Source organism: Oncorhynchus nerka, linkage group LG18 (genome assembly GCF_034236695.1).
Source record: "Oncorhynchus nerka isolate Pitt River linkage group LG18, Oner_Uvic_2.0, whole genome shotgun sequence".
NCBI classification, from domain to species: Eukaryota; Metazoa; Chordata; class Actinopteri; order Salmoniformes; family Salmonidae; genus Oncorhynchus; species Oncorhynchus nerka.
In genome coordinates, this window is record NC_088413.1 from 25,317,899 (window position 1) to 25,333,778 (window position 15,880).

At 41.9% G+C, this 15,880-nt stretch overlaps 1 protein-coding gene across 1 annotated transcript; it reads left to right on the forward strand.

Moving 5' to 3' along the window:
* Nucleotides 1-673: 673 nt before the first annotated feature.
* LOC115145577 (zinc finger protein 330-like) lies at nucleotides 674-10,308 on the forward strand. The gene is made up of 10 exons (XM_029687068.2): nucleotides 674-740; nucleotides 1,143-1,288; nucleotides 1,423-1,442; nucleotides 1,835-1,905; nucleotides 2,120-2,196; nucleotides 4,888-5,014; nucleotides 5,168-5,272; nucleotides 5,529-5,575; nucleotides 8,697-8,814; nucleotides 9,143-10,308. Exons 2-10 carry the CDS (start codon nucleotides 1,169-1,171, stop codon nucleotides 9,433-9,435), a joined length of 978 nt encoding a protein of 325 aa, XP_029542928.1. The 5' UTR covers nucleotides 674-740; nucleotides 1,143-1,168; the 3' UTR covers nucleotides 9,436-10,308.
* The last annotated feature ends 5,572 nt before the right edge of the window (nucleotides 10,309-15,880 follow it).

Below are 15,880 nucleotides of genomic sequence, written 5' to 3' on the forward strand. Positions count from 1 at the left end.
GTCTGTCCCCCTATCAGATAATATCGAGGTACAAAATGGGTTTGGGGGGCGGGGTGGTACAGAGAACTACTGGTGTGAAACATAGACATCAGAGGAGACTGGTGTGAGGAGCTATAGGAAGATAGGCTCACTCACTGTAATGGCTGGAATGGAATGAGTCAAACATATGGTTTCCATATGTGTGATGTGTTTGATACCATCCATTTTATTCCAGCCATAACAATGAGCCCGCCCTCCTATAGGTCCTCCCACCAGCCTCCACTGATTGATAAGGCTAAAGAAACCTCCAAGACCTCAAGCATGTGTGATGAAAAGAATGGTTTACTGCCATCTCCTGGGGCATTGTGAACCCATTCACTGTAGTTTACGTTACAGAAAGAAACATTGCAAAGGCTTCATTGGTAAAAACCCAATTAATTTGAACAACATTTATGGGTCATGGTGGCAGGAGACTGAAGTGACTTTAGAATATAATATAAATACAATAAGTATGCATTTTTGAACTAGCGTTGATAATAACAGGCTTAATTGGCCAAACCATGATGTAATATACAATTCATACTTTAATATAACATTTCATTGAGCGCAAGGGAAATTAATGTACAATAAAAATATAGGAACTCACATAGGAACTATTAAGGCGGATTATAAATCAGGCGAGAAGAATTCTCAGTCGGACTAAATATCCGTTCTGTCATTTCCGTTTTCAGCTGAGCCAGTCGTGGATTGCAACATTCCTGGCAAGTCTCTCTTTACATTTTGGATTATACTGTGTTAAAAAAATGTATAAACAGCACACATCGGTTAAGGATTTGATCTGTTAATTATAAAATGACATGTCGTTGCTGCATCTGGTATTTCCATGAAGTCAAGCTAGTTAGCGCGTGTTTGAACCGTGTTGCTCCGCACATGTACAGTAACGTTTAGTTATAACGTTAGCTACCTAAATAGCTGCTTTTTTCATTTTTTTTTACGTAGATACCTAGTTAACTAGCCAATACAGTTTTACAACATTTATATTTTCGTAAGGACCTAGACTAATGATGTGTGTCCAGTCTGTCACGGTGTGATGCCATTGACTGAGCTGGCTTGTTTGGTTCGTTCGTTAGTTAGTGGTTTGCTAATCCCCCACATGCCTTCAGGTAAAGCCATCTACAGAAACTGAAAGATGCCGAAAAAGAAGACTGGTGCACGCAAGAAGGCAGAGAACCGCAAGGAACGGGAGAAACAGACTCGAGCCAACAAGGGCTTTGTTGACGTTGCAAAGTCCCCTTGCAATTCAGCAATGGTATGGAATAATATACATGTTCTCATCACAGCACAATATGAAATGGATAGCCAACAATGACTGTAAATCATGATTATTTCCCTAGTACTTACTGTCGTCCTCATACTTACTGTAGTCCTCATCTTGTGTTGCAGGAATGTGACAAATGCCAGAGGTAAGACATCTTCAATCAATATTTTTTTACAGTCATCTTAATGGATAACATTGGGGCTCCCGAGTGGCGCAGTGGCCTAAGGCACTGCATCTCAGTGCTAGAGGCGTCACTACAGACCCTGGTTCAATTCCGGGCTGTATCACAACCAGACGTGATTGGGAGAACCATAAGGCGGTGCACAATTTGCCCAGTGTCGTTAGGGTTTGGCCGGGGTAGGCCGTCATTGTAAATAAGAATTTATTCTTAACGGAGTTGCCCAGTTAAATAAAGGTTAAATTGTGGGAACACAATTCAACTATTTGAACAAGATGCCTTATTTCTTTATTAGCGACTATAATCTACAGGTGATGGAGGCTTTGACACTTTGTTCCCCTGTTTCAATGACACCCAAGACGGCAGAAGAACAGAGCTTTCTGCTACTTCTGTGCAAACGTTCAGAAGCTGCCCCAGTGCGGTCAATGTGGTGAGTCAAAGATAAATTGTGACGCATGGCATGTTTCTGATTTTAAAATCCCTTGAGCTCTTTGAGGCCAACTTAATTCGATACAACTTGATTTATCCCCTCAAGTGGCAAAGAAATATATTGCACAATGTTACATGTAAGATGTTTGTATAGGAGAGCAAGAACCATGTATTATGTTGTGGTGTGATACTGTCTTCCTGTATTCCAACTAAAGGCAAAACCAAATGCATGAAGTCATCAGACTGTGTCATCAAGCACCCAGGGATCCACGCTACGGGAATGGGCATGGTGGTAAGAAATGAGAGCCGTTTGAAGAACTTTATTGAGATGGGAGTAATAAATACTCCGTAGTAATCATTAATGCACACCATAGCAAAACGTTTCGCAATGGAAAACAAGTGTTTCTTATCGGTCAAATTCAGGTAGTCCCCGATATTTGCCTCAAATCAAATGTATTTATATAGCCCTTCGCACATCAGCTGGTATCTCAAAGTGCTGTACAGAAACCCAGCCTAAAACCCCAAACAGCAAGCAATGCAGGTGTAGAAGCACGGTGGCTAGGAAAAACTCCCTAGAAAGGCCAAAACCTAGGAAGAAACCTAGAGGAACCAGGCTATGTGGGGTGGCCAGTCCTCTTCTGGCTGTGCCGGGTGGAGATTATAACAGAACATGGCCAAGATGTTCAAATGTTCATAAATGACCAACATGGTCAAATAATAATAAGGCAGAACAGTTGAAACTGGAGCAGCAGCACGGCCAGGTGGACTGGGGACAGCAAGGAGTCATCATGTCAGGTAGTCCTGGGGCATGGTCCTAGGGCTCAGGTCCCCCGAGAGAGAGAAAGAAAGAGAGAAGGAGAGAATTAGAGAACGCACACTTAGATTCACACAGGACACCGAAAAGGACAGGAGAAGTACTCCAGATATAACAAACTGACCCTAGCCCCCCGACACATAAACTACTGCAGCATAAATACTGGAGGCTGAGACAGGAGGGGTCAGGAGACACTGTGGCCCCATCCGATGATATCCCCGGACAGGGCCAAACAGGAAGGATATAACCCCACCCACTTTGCCAAAGCACAGCCCCCACACCACTAGAGGGATATCTTCAACCACCAACTTACCATCCTGAGACAAGGCTGAGTATAGCCCACAAAGATCTCCGCCATGGCACAACCCAAGGGGGCGCCAACCCAGACAGGATGACCACATCAGTGAATCAACCCACTCAGGTGACGCATCCCTTCCAGGGACAGCATGAGAGAGCCCCAGTAAGCCAGTGACTCAGCCCCTGCAATAGGGTTAGAGGCAGAGAATCCCAGTGGAACGAGGGGAACCGGCCAGGCAGAGACAGCAAGGGCGGTTCGTTGCTCCAGAGCCTTTCCGTTCACCTTCCCACTCCTGGGCCAGACTACACTCAATCATATGACCCACTGAAGAGATGAGTCTTCAGTAAAGACTTAAAGGTTGAGACCGAGTTTACGTCTCTGACATGGGTAGGCAGACCGTTCCATAAAAATGGAGCTCTATAGGAGAAAGCCCTGCCTCCAGCTGTTTGCTTAGAAATTCTAGGGACAATTAGGAGGCCTGCGTCTTGTGACCGTAGCGTACGTGTAGGTATGTACGGCAGGACCAAATCAGAGAGATAGGTAGGAGCAAGCCCATGTAATGCTTTGTAGGTTAGCAGTAAAACCTTGAAATCAGCCCTTGCTTTGACAGGAAGCCAGTGTAGAGAGGCTACCACTGGAGTAATATGATAAAAAAATTTGGTTCTGGTCAGGATTCTAGCAGCCGTATTTAGCACCAACTGAAGTTTATTTAGTGCTTTATCCGGGTAGCCGGAAAGTAGAGCATTGCAGTAGTCTAACCTAGAAGTGACAAAAGCATGGATTAATTTTTCTGCATTTTTGGACAGAAAGTTTCTGATTTTTGCAATGTTACGTAGATGGAAAAAAGCTGTCCTTGAAATGGTCTTGATATGTTCTTCAAAAGAGAGATCAGGGTCCAGAGTAACGCCGATGTCCTTCAGTTTTATTTGAGACGACTGTACAACCATTAAGATTAATCGTCAGATTCAGCAGAAGATCTCTTTGTTTCTTGGGACCTAGAACAAGCATCTCTGTTTTGTCCGAGTTTAAAAGTAGAAAGTTTGCAGCCATCCACTTATGTCTGAAACACATGCTTCTAGCAAGGGCAATTTTGGGGCTTCACCATGTTTCATTGAAATGTACAGCTGTGTGTCATCCGCATAGCAGTGAAAGTTAACATTATGTTTTCGAATAACATCCCCAAGAGGTAAAATATATAGTGAAAACAATAGTGGTCCTAAAACGGAACCTTGAGGAACACCGACATTTACAGTTGATTTGTCAGAGGACAAATCATTCACAGAGACAAACTGATATCTTTCCGACAGATAAGATCTAAACCAGGCCAGAACTTGTCCGTGTAGACCAATTTGGGTTGGTATCAAAAGCAGCACTAAGGTCTAGGAGCACGAGGACATATGCAGAGCCTCGGTCCGATGCCATTAAAATGTAATTTTCCACCTTCACAACTGCCGTCTCAGTGCTATGATGGGGTCTAAAACCAGACTGAAGCATTTCGTATACATTGTTTGTCTTCAGGAAGGCAGTAAGTTGCCTCCTTTGGTTTCTAGTGAATATGACCACGGGATGTATTCATTATGCCGATTCTGTTGCAAAACATTCTGCAATTGTAATAATTTACTCCAAATGAAAAATGTTTTGTTTCTATTGCACAAATTGAAGGTAGGTCCCTCCCTGTTTCGTTTTCTGTTTGCTTCCGTTTGGTTCTTAAATGGCAAATGGTTTCCATTGCCAGACGTAATGAATACACCCCTGGTGAAGACCTACATCTATTTAACATTGTGATATGTGCCCAGATTGTTTACAGTCATGAGTTTATCATTGGATGTCTTTATGACATTGATATGTGAAGTGCTGTCTCTGTCCACAAGGGGGCAGTGTGTGACTTCTGTGAGGCTTGGGTGTGCCACGGGAGAAAGTGCCTCAGTACCCACGCTTGCACATGTCCTCTCATGGATGCCGACTGTATCGAGTGTGAACGCTGTGTATGGGACCATGGTAACTTATGCCATTTTATAATATTATCCAACCTGCCTGGTCTGAAAAACTAAACAAGGCTTTTTTTATGTCCGTACATGCACCCAAATGCTGGTTGCCATCCACCTTATGTCCCCTTTGTAATCATTCCCCCTTTTTTGCTATCTGACACAGGGGGAAGGGTATACCGTTGTTCTTTCTGCCACAACTTCCTGTGTGAGGATGACCAGTTTGAGCACCAAGCCAGTTGCCAAGTCCTGGAGGCGGAGACTTACAAATGTGAGCAGTTAGGGTGTCTTTCTCACCTGTCAAACATCCACATTGCGTTGGCTCATGAGAAATCAAGAGGTTTCAACACTATAACCTGTTGACGTTTAGCCTTAGGGCATACTTTGGCAGACATGAGGAACACCATGTTACGTATAGAAAAGTAGGCATTCTACTAGTTGAAAGGTTCATCCCTAGCTATAGTGATTTTAAATTAAAAAAATCAATGTGTTAATGTATACTGTGTTTTCCCCCATGTTAATTTCAGGTGCTTCCTGCAACAGACTGGGGCAACACTCCTGCCTGCGTTGCAAGGTAATGGAAAATGAAGATCCAAGTATTCATACCCCTTGGATTTCTTCCTGTCGTGAGAATTTTCAATGATAATAACTGACAATCAATAGCTCTGACCAATCCCTGAGATCTGTAAGACCATGGGTTTAATAATAATTAGTCAAAGACTCAGCTTATGCAAAAAGATACAACGTTCTCGTGAATAAAATGTACTAACATCAAAAATGCAACCCCGGTCTTTATAACACACACAAACAAGTTAAAATCTTAAACTATGCCTTGCTTAGACAGTCTGTTTAATCTGCAACATGTTTCATAATTTTCTGCAAGCCTAACAGTTTCTCTTCTCCATGGGTGGAGACAATGTCCTGTAAGGAACACAGTAGTCCAGCTTGTCTGTTGATGGCTCCTCTTATCATTTGTTTCTCACTTGCACCCTGCTTACGTACTAAAAAGGAACAAACAGTCCTTGTTCTAATTCTGACTAAAACTACACACCATCAGATTATAGTTTTATGATTCTAATAAATTTCATACAATTATATGGTTTCAGGGTGGAATATTCTAATCATTACCTTTAAGCATATAATTCCCTTATCACTTCCCCAAAATGTTCTGATTTAGCATGGATTTAATTGTAATTTTTATTGTCCACAATCTAGTCAATATACTCTAATGTCAGTGGAATAACAATTCTAACTTAAAAAAATATTAATTCAATTGAAGTATCCTAAATTAGCTCAGGAGTAACATTTGGCTTAACAAATCACACAATAAGTTAAATGGACTCCCTCTGTGTGAAATAATAGGGGTTGACATGGTTTTTGAATGACTAACCCTTCCTCTGTCCCCCATACATAAAACATCTGTAAGGTCCCTAAGTCAAATTTCAAGCACAGATTCAACTACAAAGACCAAGAATATTTTCAAAAGCCTCATAAAGGGCAGTGATGGGTAACAATAACAAATCAGACTTTGGATGTCTCTTTAAGAATGGTCAAGTTAATAATTATTATACCGATCCAAGGAATTCACTTTTTGGCCTAAATGCAAAGCCTTGTGTTTGGCGTGCTATCCAACACATCACTGAGTAACTGCCTCCTTATTTTCAAGCATGGTGGTGGCTGCATCATGGTATGGGTATGCTTGACATCGGCAAATACAAGGGAGGTTTTCAGGATGAAAAGAAACGGGATGGATCTAAGCCAGCGGTTCTCAACCTTGATCCTGGGGACCCAAAGTGGTGCACATTTTGTTTTTGCCTTAGCACTACACAACTGATTCAAATGATTAAAGCTTGATGGTAAGTTGATCATTTGAATTAGCTGTGGAGTGCTAAAAACTTAATGTGCGCCCCTCAGGGTCCCCAGGACCCATGTTGAGAACCATTGATCTAACAGACAACATCCTAGAGGAATACCTGGTTCAGTCTGCTTTACAAGAGACTCTGGGAGACAAATCCACCTTTCAGCAGGACAATAACTTACAACGCAAGGCCAAATCTACGCTGGTGTTGCTTACCAAGGAGACAGTGAATGTTCCTGAGAGACAAGACTTGGAAATGGTCTAGCCATGATCCCCAAAAATATTGACAGAGCTTGAAGAATTATGAAAAGATTAATGGGTTAACTAACATTGCACAATCCAGGTGTGTAAATCTCTTAGAAATCTACCCAAGAAGACTCCCGGCTGTAATTACTGCCAAAGGTGATTTTAACATGTATTGACTTGGGAAGCTGAATACTTAAGCAACAACTATCATTTCTATTCATCTTAAATGTTAGACATTTGGTTGTTGAGAAAAATATGCCTTTTTTTTAAATCCCACTTTATAACACAACAAAATGTGAAGCTACTCAAGGCATTAAATCAACACAGTTATGTTGTAAACAATTGTCTCTCCCACTGTTCCTCATGCAGGGTAGTTGTTACTGCTGTTGCCTCTATACACATTTAGCAGACGCTCTTCTCCAGAGCGACTTGAGCCGTGCGTACACTACCTGGTTTTAGCTGTCCCAGACAACTTTTTGAGATCGGAGACAAAATCCCCATGTTGTCGCCTACTCGTAGCTGCCACTGACCCGCTCACATTAAAATGCGCGTCGGCGTCACAATCTGAGGGCTACCGATCCCGTGTTTGGTTTTATCGGCACAAAATCTGCAACGCTCTTGTAATGTGAGATGTACCATGACCAGTTTTGAGAACGGCGATCAGCGATAGCCAAATGAGAGCTAGTCAGGGAAGAAGACCAAGATCTTGATTCTCATCACCCAGAATGTGCACTCGCTCGAGCAGGAGCGATGACTACTACTAGTATGGGTTTGCACTTGCCTTTCACCAAAGCCCAAATGTAAAATGGTTACAGCTCTGAAGTTCACACCCAATGTTATTTGGTCCAAAATGTATTGGCAAGATATTTCAACACTGTAGGGTAAGTGTGTTTGTCTGACTGAACTTTTATGAGGCTGCTTTGAGCCACAGCTCGTTGTAGCTAGCTACGTTAACAATCTATTCACATTATTTTGGCGAGACGGGGTGGTATGGAGAATCCTCCCGACCAAGTTAAGAATCTTGTAGTGTGTAGATGGTTTACAATAGGAAATAAGGTTGTTTAATGCTCGAAGCTCAGCATTGCTATGATTTTTTAAAAGTCGTGTCGTGTACGCCCGGCATTACAGTGAGTGCATTCGTCTTAAGGTAACTAGGTGAGAATCAGTCCTAAAGCAGCTATCGGCAGTCGGTGCTCGTAAGAAAAGACACATGTTAGTGCAAGAAAGGCAAGGGTGTTGGTTCAGGGGGAAATGTGTAGATTCCCAGTTGCACTGTTAAATTAGTAGATTTTTCCGGTAAATAAGTACCCGTTTACCAGGCTTCTGAAGTGGAATACAGCTACAACTAGAGGTTACTTTTTTTGCAGCAGGTTTGGAGAATTAGGTTACGGTTAGGAAAAAGGTTAGGGTTAGCTAAAATAAAAATGTTCTCCTGATCTGCTATGAAAAGTCACTTCCAGTCATGGCTGTATTCCCTCTAGTTACAACCATTTACCATTTAGACAGGGAATACATTTCCTGGATTTGACGCATGACTGTAACCTATAGTAACAAGGCCCATTTGGGTTGAACTGTGTCTCTCCCTCCCCAGGCCTGTTTCTGTGACGACCATGTGAAGAGTAAGGTGTTCAAACAGGACAAGGGTAAAAATCCTCCCTGCCCCAAGTGTGGCCATGAGACCCAGGAGACTAAGGACCTCAGCATGTCCAGTGAGTCTGCCATCTAACATCTAATCAGTGCTTAAGTCAGTCATGGATTAAAACTCTTCGGTCATTAAGAGGAAAACTGAGTACTGATGGCAGTGCAGTTGTATGTATACTGTAGTATCATCATTTTAGATGTTGTTTGAGTAATTTTTGCATCATTACAAATCACTCGTTTTCATACTCTTCTCTTGTAGCAGATGTCAGATCTTAAACCTCAAATGTATCCCGCCACATTCAACACCTTTTAATTGTTGTATATATATGCACTCCCTGGATGGGGATTAGTACTCAACTCTCAGCTCATGTCTGTATTCATGTACTCACCCTGCAGCCCGTACGACAAAGTTTGGCCGACAGAGTGGTGCTGACGAGGATAGCTACGGCTATGGAGGTTATGGAGCCTCTGGCTACGACTCCTACTGGAAGAACGTGTCATCGTCCGGAGGAGGGGAGGGAGATCAGGCAGAAGATGGTGGAGATGATGATGATGACGAGGAGGAGGATGACGAGGAAGATGATGAGGAGGAGGAGGATGATGATGATGATGAGGAGGAAGAAGAGATAGCTGACTCTCTGGCCGGTCTTAAAATTGAAGGGACCCCCGTGATCGAAGCAGTTCCCTAGACGGAGGTTGGTTCCCATCACATCTCTCCGCTTCCCAAAGAAGAGGGGACTAGATATATACAAGGAGTGTGTGTGCAATGCATTGCAGTACACTGTAATAAGATGTTTAAAGTGATAGTTCATCACCATATGTGTACTGCTTGATTGTTTCTGTGTTTGGACATTAGCACGTTTAAAAAAGACAGTCAGTAATCCAGAATTTCTGTATGGCTCTTGCCTAACATTGGTGAAATATCCTTTTTAAGTTTTAGGCTAAAATAATGTAACTTAACAGTAGCTTGTATTCATGGAAGCCAGGCTTCCCCAAATATTTGACCATTAAAACATTTTAAATGATTACATTTACTTTTCGTATCTCAGGGTTTTCAAAATGTTCCGTCAATTCCAAAGGTGCTGGAATCTCACCAGAGAAATCATCAGAGTGAGGAAAACAGTACCCCTCTGTCTCAGTATGTGTAGCCCATGTATCTGATGCTGTCTAGACCAAAAGAGTGTTACATGTTGTTAGTGTAGCATTTGATTGATTGATGCTAGCAAGCTTTTGGCCTCCCTTGATACATTTAAAAAAATATATATATAATTAGCCAATCAGCGTTTGCTGAGCTCAACGGTGGATTGTCCTGGTGCAGCAAAACGCCCTCCAAAGGAGGCCAGTTTGGATTTGGCTTTATACCAATCAAATCACTTTCTAAGAAAAACATAATTTTCACAAAAACATGTCTGTTTCTGGTCTGCTTGTGTTGATGGCCTGCAGTAACTAGCTTGCAAAATCCTCCCTTTCTTAAGCCATGGATTTGGACTTGTGGTTTTGACTTAATTCTCTGTACAGGCCAATGATTGTAAACTAACAATAAATGAATGTTGTGCCACTGACCTGAGATGTAGGCTCATGTTAATTAGCTGGCAAACTTAGCTGGTTCGTTGTTGCCAATGCGAGGACGTTAGGCCAGCAAGCATTTTAGCCAGGTAGCCTATGACAACAAAAACTAAAAGTGTACTGTATGACAAAGCCATAGACCGTTCTGCCAACATGAAAAAGATGAGGATGACATTGGTGTTCTACAAGTGGGTGAGTCCATGTTTAGTTTTACTTGCGCACACACAGACAGAAAACAGGACAGCCACACAATATTTAGCAACATTGATTGGACTAAATTGTTTTGGTGTCTTTTTAAATTGGTTTTCAGCGTATTAATGTATTTTATGTTTAAGCTGAAATGGTGCTGGAATAACGGTGACAGTGCTTCTGTTGTCTTTGTGCTGACTTGCGGTACCTCCACATATGCTGAGCACTTGTTGGCTGCTTTTCCTTCACTCTGCGGTCCAACTCATCCCAAACCATCTCAATTGGGTTGAGGTCAGGTGATTGTGGAGGCCAGGTCATCTGACGCAGCACTCCATCACTCTCCTTCTTGGTAAAATAGCAGAAAGTGTCCTGTTGAAAATCAAAAAAGCCCTAACCAGATGGGATGGCATATCGCTGCGGAATGCTGTGGTGGCCATGCTGGTTAAGTGTGCCTTGAATAGGATATAAAACCAGTGAAGCACCATCACACCTCCTCCATGCTTTACGGTGGGAACCAGACATACGGAGATCATCCATTCACCTACTCAGCGTCTCACAAAGACACGGCAGTTGGAACCAAAAATCTCAAATTTGGACTCATCAGACCAAAGGACAGATTTCCACCGGTCTAATGTCCATTGCTCGTTTTTCTTGGATCAAGCAAGTCTCTTATCCTTCTTTATTGGTGTCCTTTAGTAATGTTTTTTTGTTGTTGCAGCAATTGGACCATGAAGGCCTGATTCACACAGTCTCCTCTGAACAGTTGATGTTGAGATGTGTGTTACTTGAACTCTGACACATTTATTTGAGCTGCAATTTCTGAGGCTGGTAACTCTAATGAACTAATCCTCTGCAGCAGAGGTAACTCTGGGTCTTCCTTTCCTGTTGTCCTCATGAGAGCCAGTTTCATCATAGCCCTTGATGGTTTTTGCGACTGCACTTGAAGAAACTTTCAAACTTCTTGACATTTTCCGCATTGACTGACCTTCATGTCTTAAAGTAATGGACTGTCGTTTCTCTTTGCTTATTTGAGCTATTCTTGCTATGAAATGGACTTGGCCTTTTACCAATTAGGGCTATCTTCTGTATACCACCCCTACCTTGTCACAACACAACTGATTGGCTCAAACGCATTAAGGAAAGAAATTCCACAAATTATGTATCAAAGACATCTTAAATCTGTTTTGTTTTTCTGCCATGCATAATATGCGGTAGGCTATGTATTGTATAATGGCACAATCATCATTTTAATTCCGGTTTTTGATTCGGCCTTGGGCTCATAAGCCTATCCATAAACTAATATGCATATGGTTGTTTTGAATTAATTATCACCTTAGAAAGTGCTGTCCATTTCGTTTACACTGTTTCAACTTCTTATTTAAATGGATCATCACAGTGAGTTGTAAATGTATGATAGGATGTTTTGATGTGATTTTTCGATTGCATTCCCACTGTTAATAGTGAGGACAAATGTGATTAAACTTGAAACTCACACGCATCCTGTGTATGCCAGTTAGGCTCTGCACCGGTTATAAAGCATATTAAATGTGCTCAAGTATAAGAAGTTATTTGGCAACTTTACAAACCTTATCAAAACATAGGTCTATAGGCTAGGCTACATGAGGTAGGTGTGTGACTGATTTAAAAAGTAGCCAAAAAAAGGCAAGCTGTTTCTTGCCTTACTGCACACAAGCTGGGCATCATTCACAATCATTCATTAACAACCCTCCAGGCAAGCTTCAATGCCATACAACTCTCCTTCCGTGGCCTCCAATTGCTCTTAAATACAAGTAAAACTAAATGCATGCTCTTCAACCGATCGCTACCTGCACCTACCCGCCTGTCCAACATCACTACTCTGGACGGCTCTGACTTAGAATACGTGGACAACTACAAATACTTAGGTGTCTGGTTAGACTGTAAACTCTCCTTCCAGACCCATATCAAACATCTCCAATCCAAAGTTAAATCTAGAATTGGCTTCCTATTTCGCAACAAAGCATCCTTCACTCAGGCTGCCAAACACCCTTGTAAAACTGAACATCCTACCAATCCTCGACATTGCCGACGTCATTTACAAAATAGCCTTCAATACCCTACTCAACAAATTGGATGCAGTCTATCACAGTGCAATCCGTTTTGTCACCAAAGCCCCATATACTACCCACCATTGCGACCTGTACGCTCTCGTTGGCTGGCCCTCGCTTCATACTCGTCGCCAAACCCACTGTCTCCATGTCATCTACAAGACCCTGCTAGGTAAAGTCCTCCCTTATCTCAGCTCGCTGGTCACCATAGCATCTCTCTCTAGTCACCCCCAAAACCAATTCTTTCTTTGGCTGCCTCTCCTTCCAATTCTCTGCTGCCAATGACTGGAACGAACTACATAAATCTCTGAAACTGGAAACACTTATCTCCCTCACTAGCTTTAAGCACCAACTGTCAGAGCAGCTCACAGATTACTGCACCTGTACATAGCCCACCTATAATTTAGCCCAAACAACTACCTCTTTCCCTACTGTATTTAATTTATTTATTTTGCTCCTTTGCACCCCATTTTTATTTCTACTTTGCACATTCTTCCATTGCAAATCTACCATTCTAGTGTTTTACTTGCTATATTGTATTTACTTTGCCACCATGGCCTTTTTTTGCCTTTACCTCCCTTATCTCACCTCATTTGCTCACATCGTGTATATATAGACTTGTTTATACTGTATTATTGACTGTATGTTTGTTTTACTCCATGTGTAACTCTGTGTCGTTGTATGTGTCGAACTGCTTTGCTTTATCTTGGCCAGGTCGCAATTGTAAATGAGAACTTGTTCTCAACTTGCTTACCTGGTTAAATAAAGGTGTTCTCAACTTGCCTACCTGGTTAAATAAAGGTGAAATAAACAAGTGATAGGCTAATATTGTCACCCATTAGATTATTTTTAATTGAATGTCTTTACATATACTAAATAATATATGTGTAAAATGTATTTTGATTTAGAATGGACCGTTATCATGCACCTGAGGCCAGGTGTGCTATAATGCTGTTGCAATGTGCTTAATATTAGAGAAGTTGGTAGATAAATACAGCAGGCCTAGCCTATAGAAAGCTGATGCCATCCTCTGCTTAGCCTATTGAAATGTTGTGCAACGTGAGCTCATGGGCTCTCATGAAGTGTTTGATTAGATTTTCGGTTAAATTTTCATTGATGTCAGAGTGATTAGAGGGACAATAGAGTGCTGAGTACAAGACATTTATCAAGTTTGGTAGGCTACTACTGACCATCAGCAGCATCAGAGCTTAGAGAAGCCTAATTACATGGAATTTGACCGCAGGTGTGGAAGTAATATGGGCACCCTAGTAGAGTTCCATGTAGTTATGGCTCTATTTAATACTTTGCATTTACAAGCCTCTGTTCTGAACCTGGGGGCTGTGAAGAGACCTCTGGTTGCATGTCTTGTGTTGTACCGATGAGTGTCTGAACTGTGTGCCAACTGCTTGAACAGACAGTTTGGTACCTTCAACACATCAATACCTAGCACAAAGACCAATAGTGATGCAGTCAATCTCTCAATGTTGAGCCAGGAGAAACTGACATGCATGTTACTGACACATCCGTGTACATCTAAGTGCGATACGTGCTGCTTTGTTCTGGACAACTGCAATTTACCTATTTCCTTCTTTGCCACACATGACCACACAACAGGGCGGTCTAGGTGCGACAACTAGGGCCTGTAGGAGCTTTCTGGTCGACTGAGATGTCAAGAAGGCAGAATAACGCCCTATCATGGACAGACTTCTTCCCATTTTTAGCAACCATTGAGTCTATATGATTTTACCATGGAAGCTTGTTATTTAGAGTTACACCTAGCATTTTGGTCTCAGTTAGCTCAATAGCGACATTATTCAATAATAGATCTAAATGAGGTTTAGGGTTAAGTGAGTGATTTGTCCTAAAAATGATGCTTTTAGTTTGAGATATTTAGCACAAGCCTATTGCTAGTTACAGCTCTTGTCAGTTTTAGAATGGGTATGTTACGTGTCTCAGTTATTTATTTTACTGTTGCAACCGTCATGTATACTGTTGAGTCGTCAGCGTACCTAGGCACATAGGCTTTGGTCAGGGGAAGGTCATTTGTAAAAACTGAAAACAATGTCCTTAGCCAGCTGCCCTGTGGTACACCACACTCAATGGAATAAATGTTTTGTTTTTTCCTAACCCATCTACACACACCCCATAATTAAATTTTAGCAAAGATATTGAAATTAAAATACAGAGCTCTCATTTACATAAGTATTCACATCCCTGAATCAATACTTTGTAGAAGAGCCATTGGCGGCAATTACAGCTTTGAGTCATTTTGGGTATGTCTATCAGCTTTACACTTCTGGATTTGGGGAATTTTTTTCACGTTCTTCCTTTCAGATTTTCTCAAGCTCTGTTAAGTTAGATGAATGGCAAACTTCAAATCTTTCCACAGATTTTCAATGAGACTTCTGGGCTTTGGCTGGGCCACTCAATGACTCACATTCTTCTTCTGAAGCCATTCAAGTGTTGCTTTGGCTGTATGCTTGGGGTTGTCCTGTTGGAACATAAATCTTCACCCAGTCTAAGGTCATTTGCACTCTGAAGAAGATTTACATATATTTTGCTTCATTCATTGTTCCCTCTATCCTCACCAGTGTCTGTCTCACGTGCCTCTAGGCAGGCTGCCATATGATTTTTCTTCTCAGGAGTGGCTTCCGTCTGGCCACTCCCATAAAGCCCAGATTGGTGAAGTGTTGTGGAGACTATTGTCCGTCTGGCAGGTTCTCCCGTCTCAGCTAAGGAACTCTGTAGTTCTGTCAGTGGTCATTGTGTTCTTGATCAAGTTTCTTCTTTCCCAGTTGCTCAGTTTGGTCAGATGGCCAGCTCTAGGCAGAGTCCGGGTAGTTCCATATTTCTTTCAGTTCCCCATTGATGCTCTTGGAAATCATCAGTACACTAGAAACGCCATAGTTTTAAAAAAGTATGCGTGGCTAGAGCGAAATCAATACCTTAATTCTGCCATCTTTATGCACGTTTACCATTGCTACCTATCTCTAGTTATGGTATTGTTTCATTAAATAAGTTCCAGCTACCTGGCTAGTGGATAATTCCCGCTTAGATTCAACCAGATCAAGCGTTAACCGGTGATAGTGGACTCCCGCATGTAATATTCATGTGTCAACATACTGACTTGTAATTGGATGCATTCTATGTGAGGTCATCTTCAGTTGATCATGGCAGGAGACGTGGGAACATGCCAGTTATAACTAGCTAATAAAGAGCTACGTTTAAAAAGATCCTAGCTGATGTTTTTAGGTGATGTTGAAGGTGTAACTTCTCTGAGCTGTCAAATCAG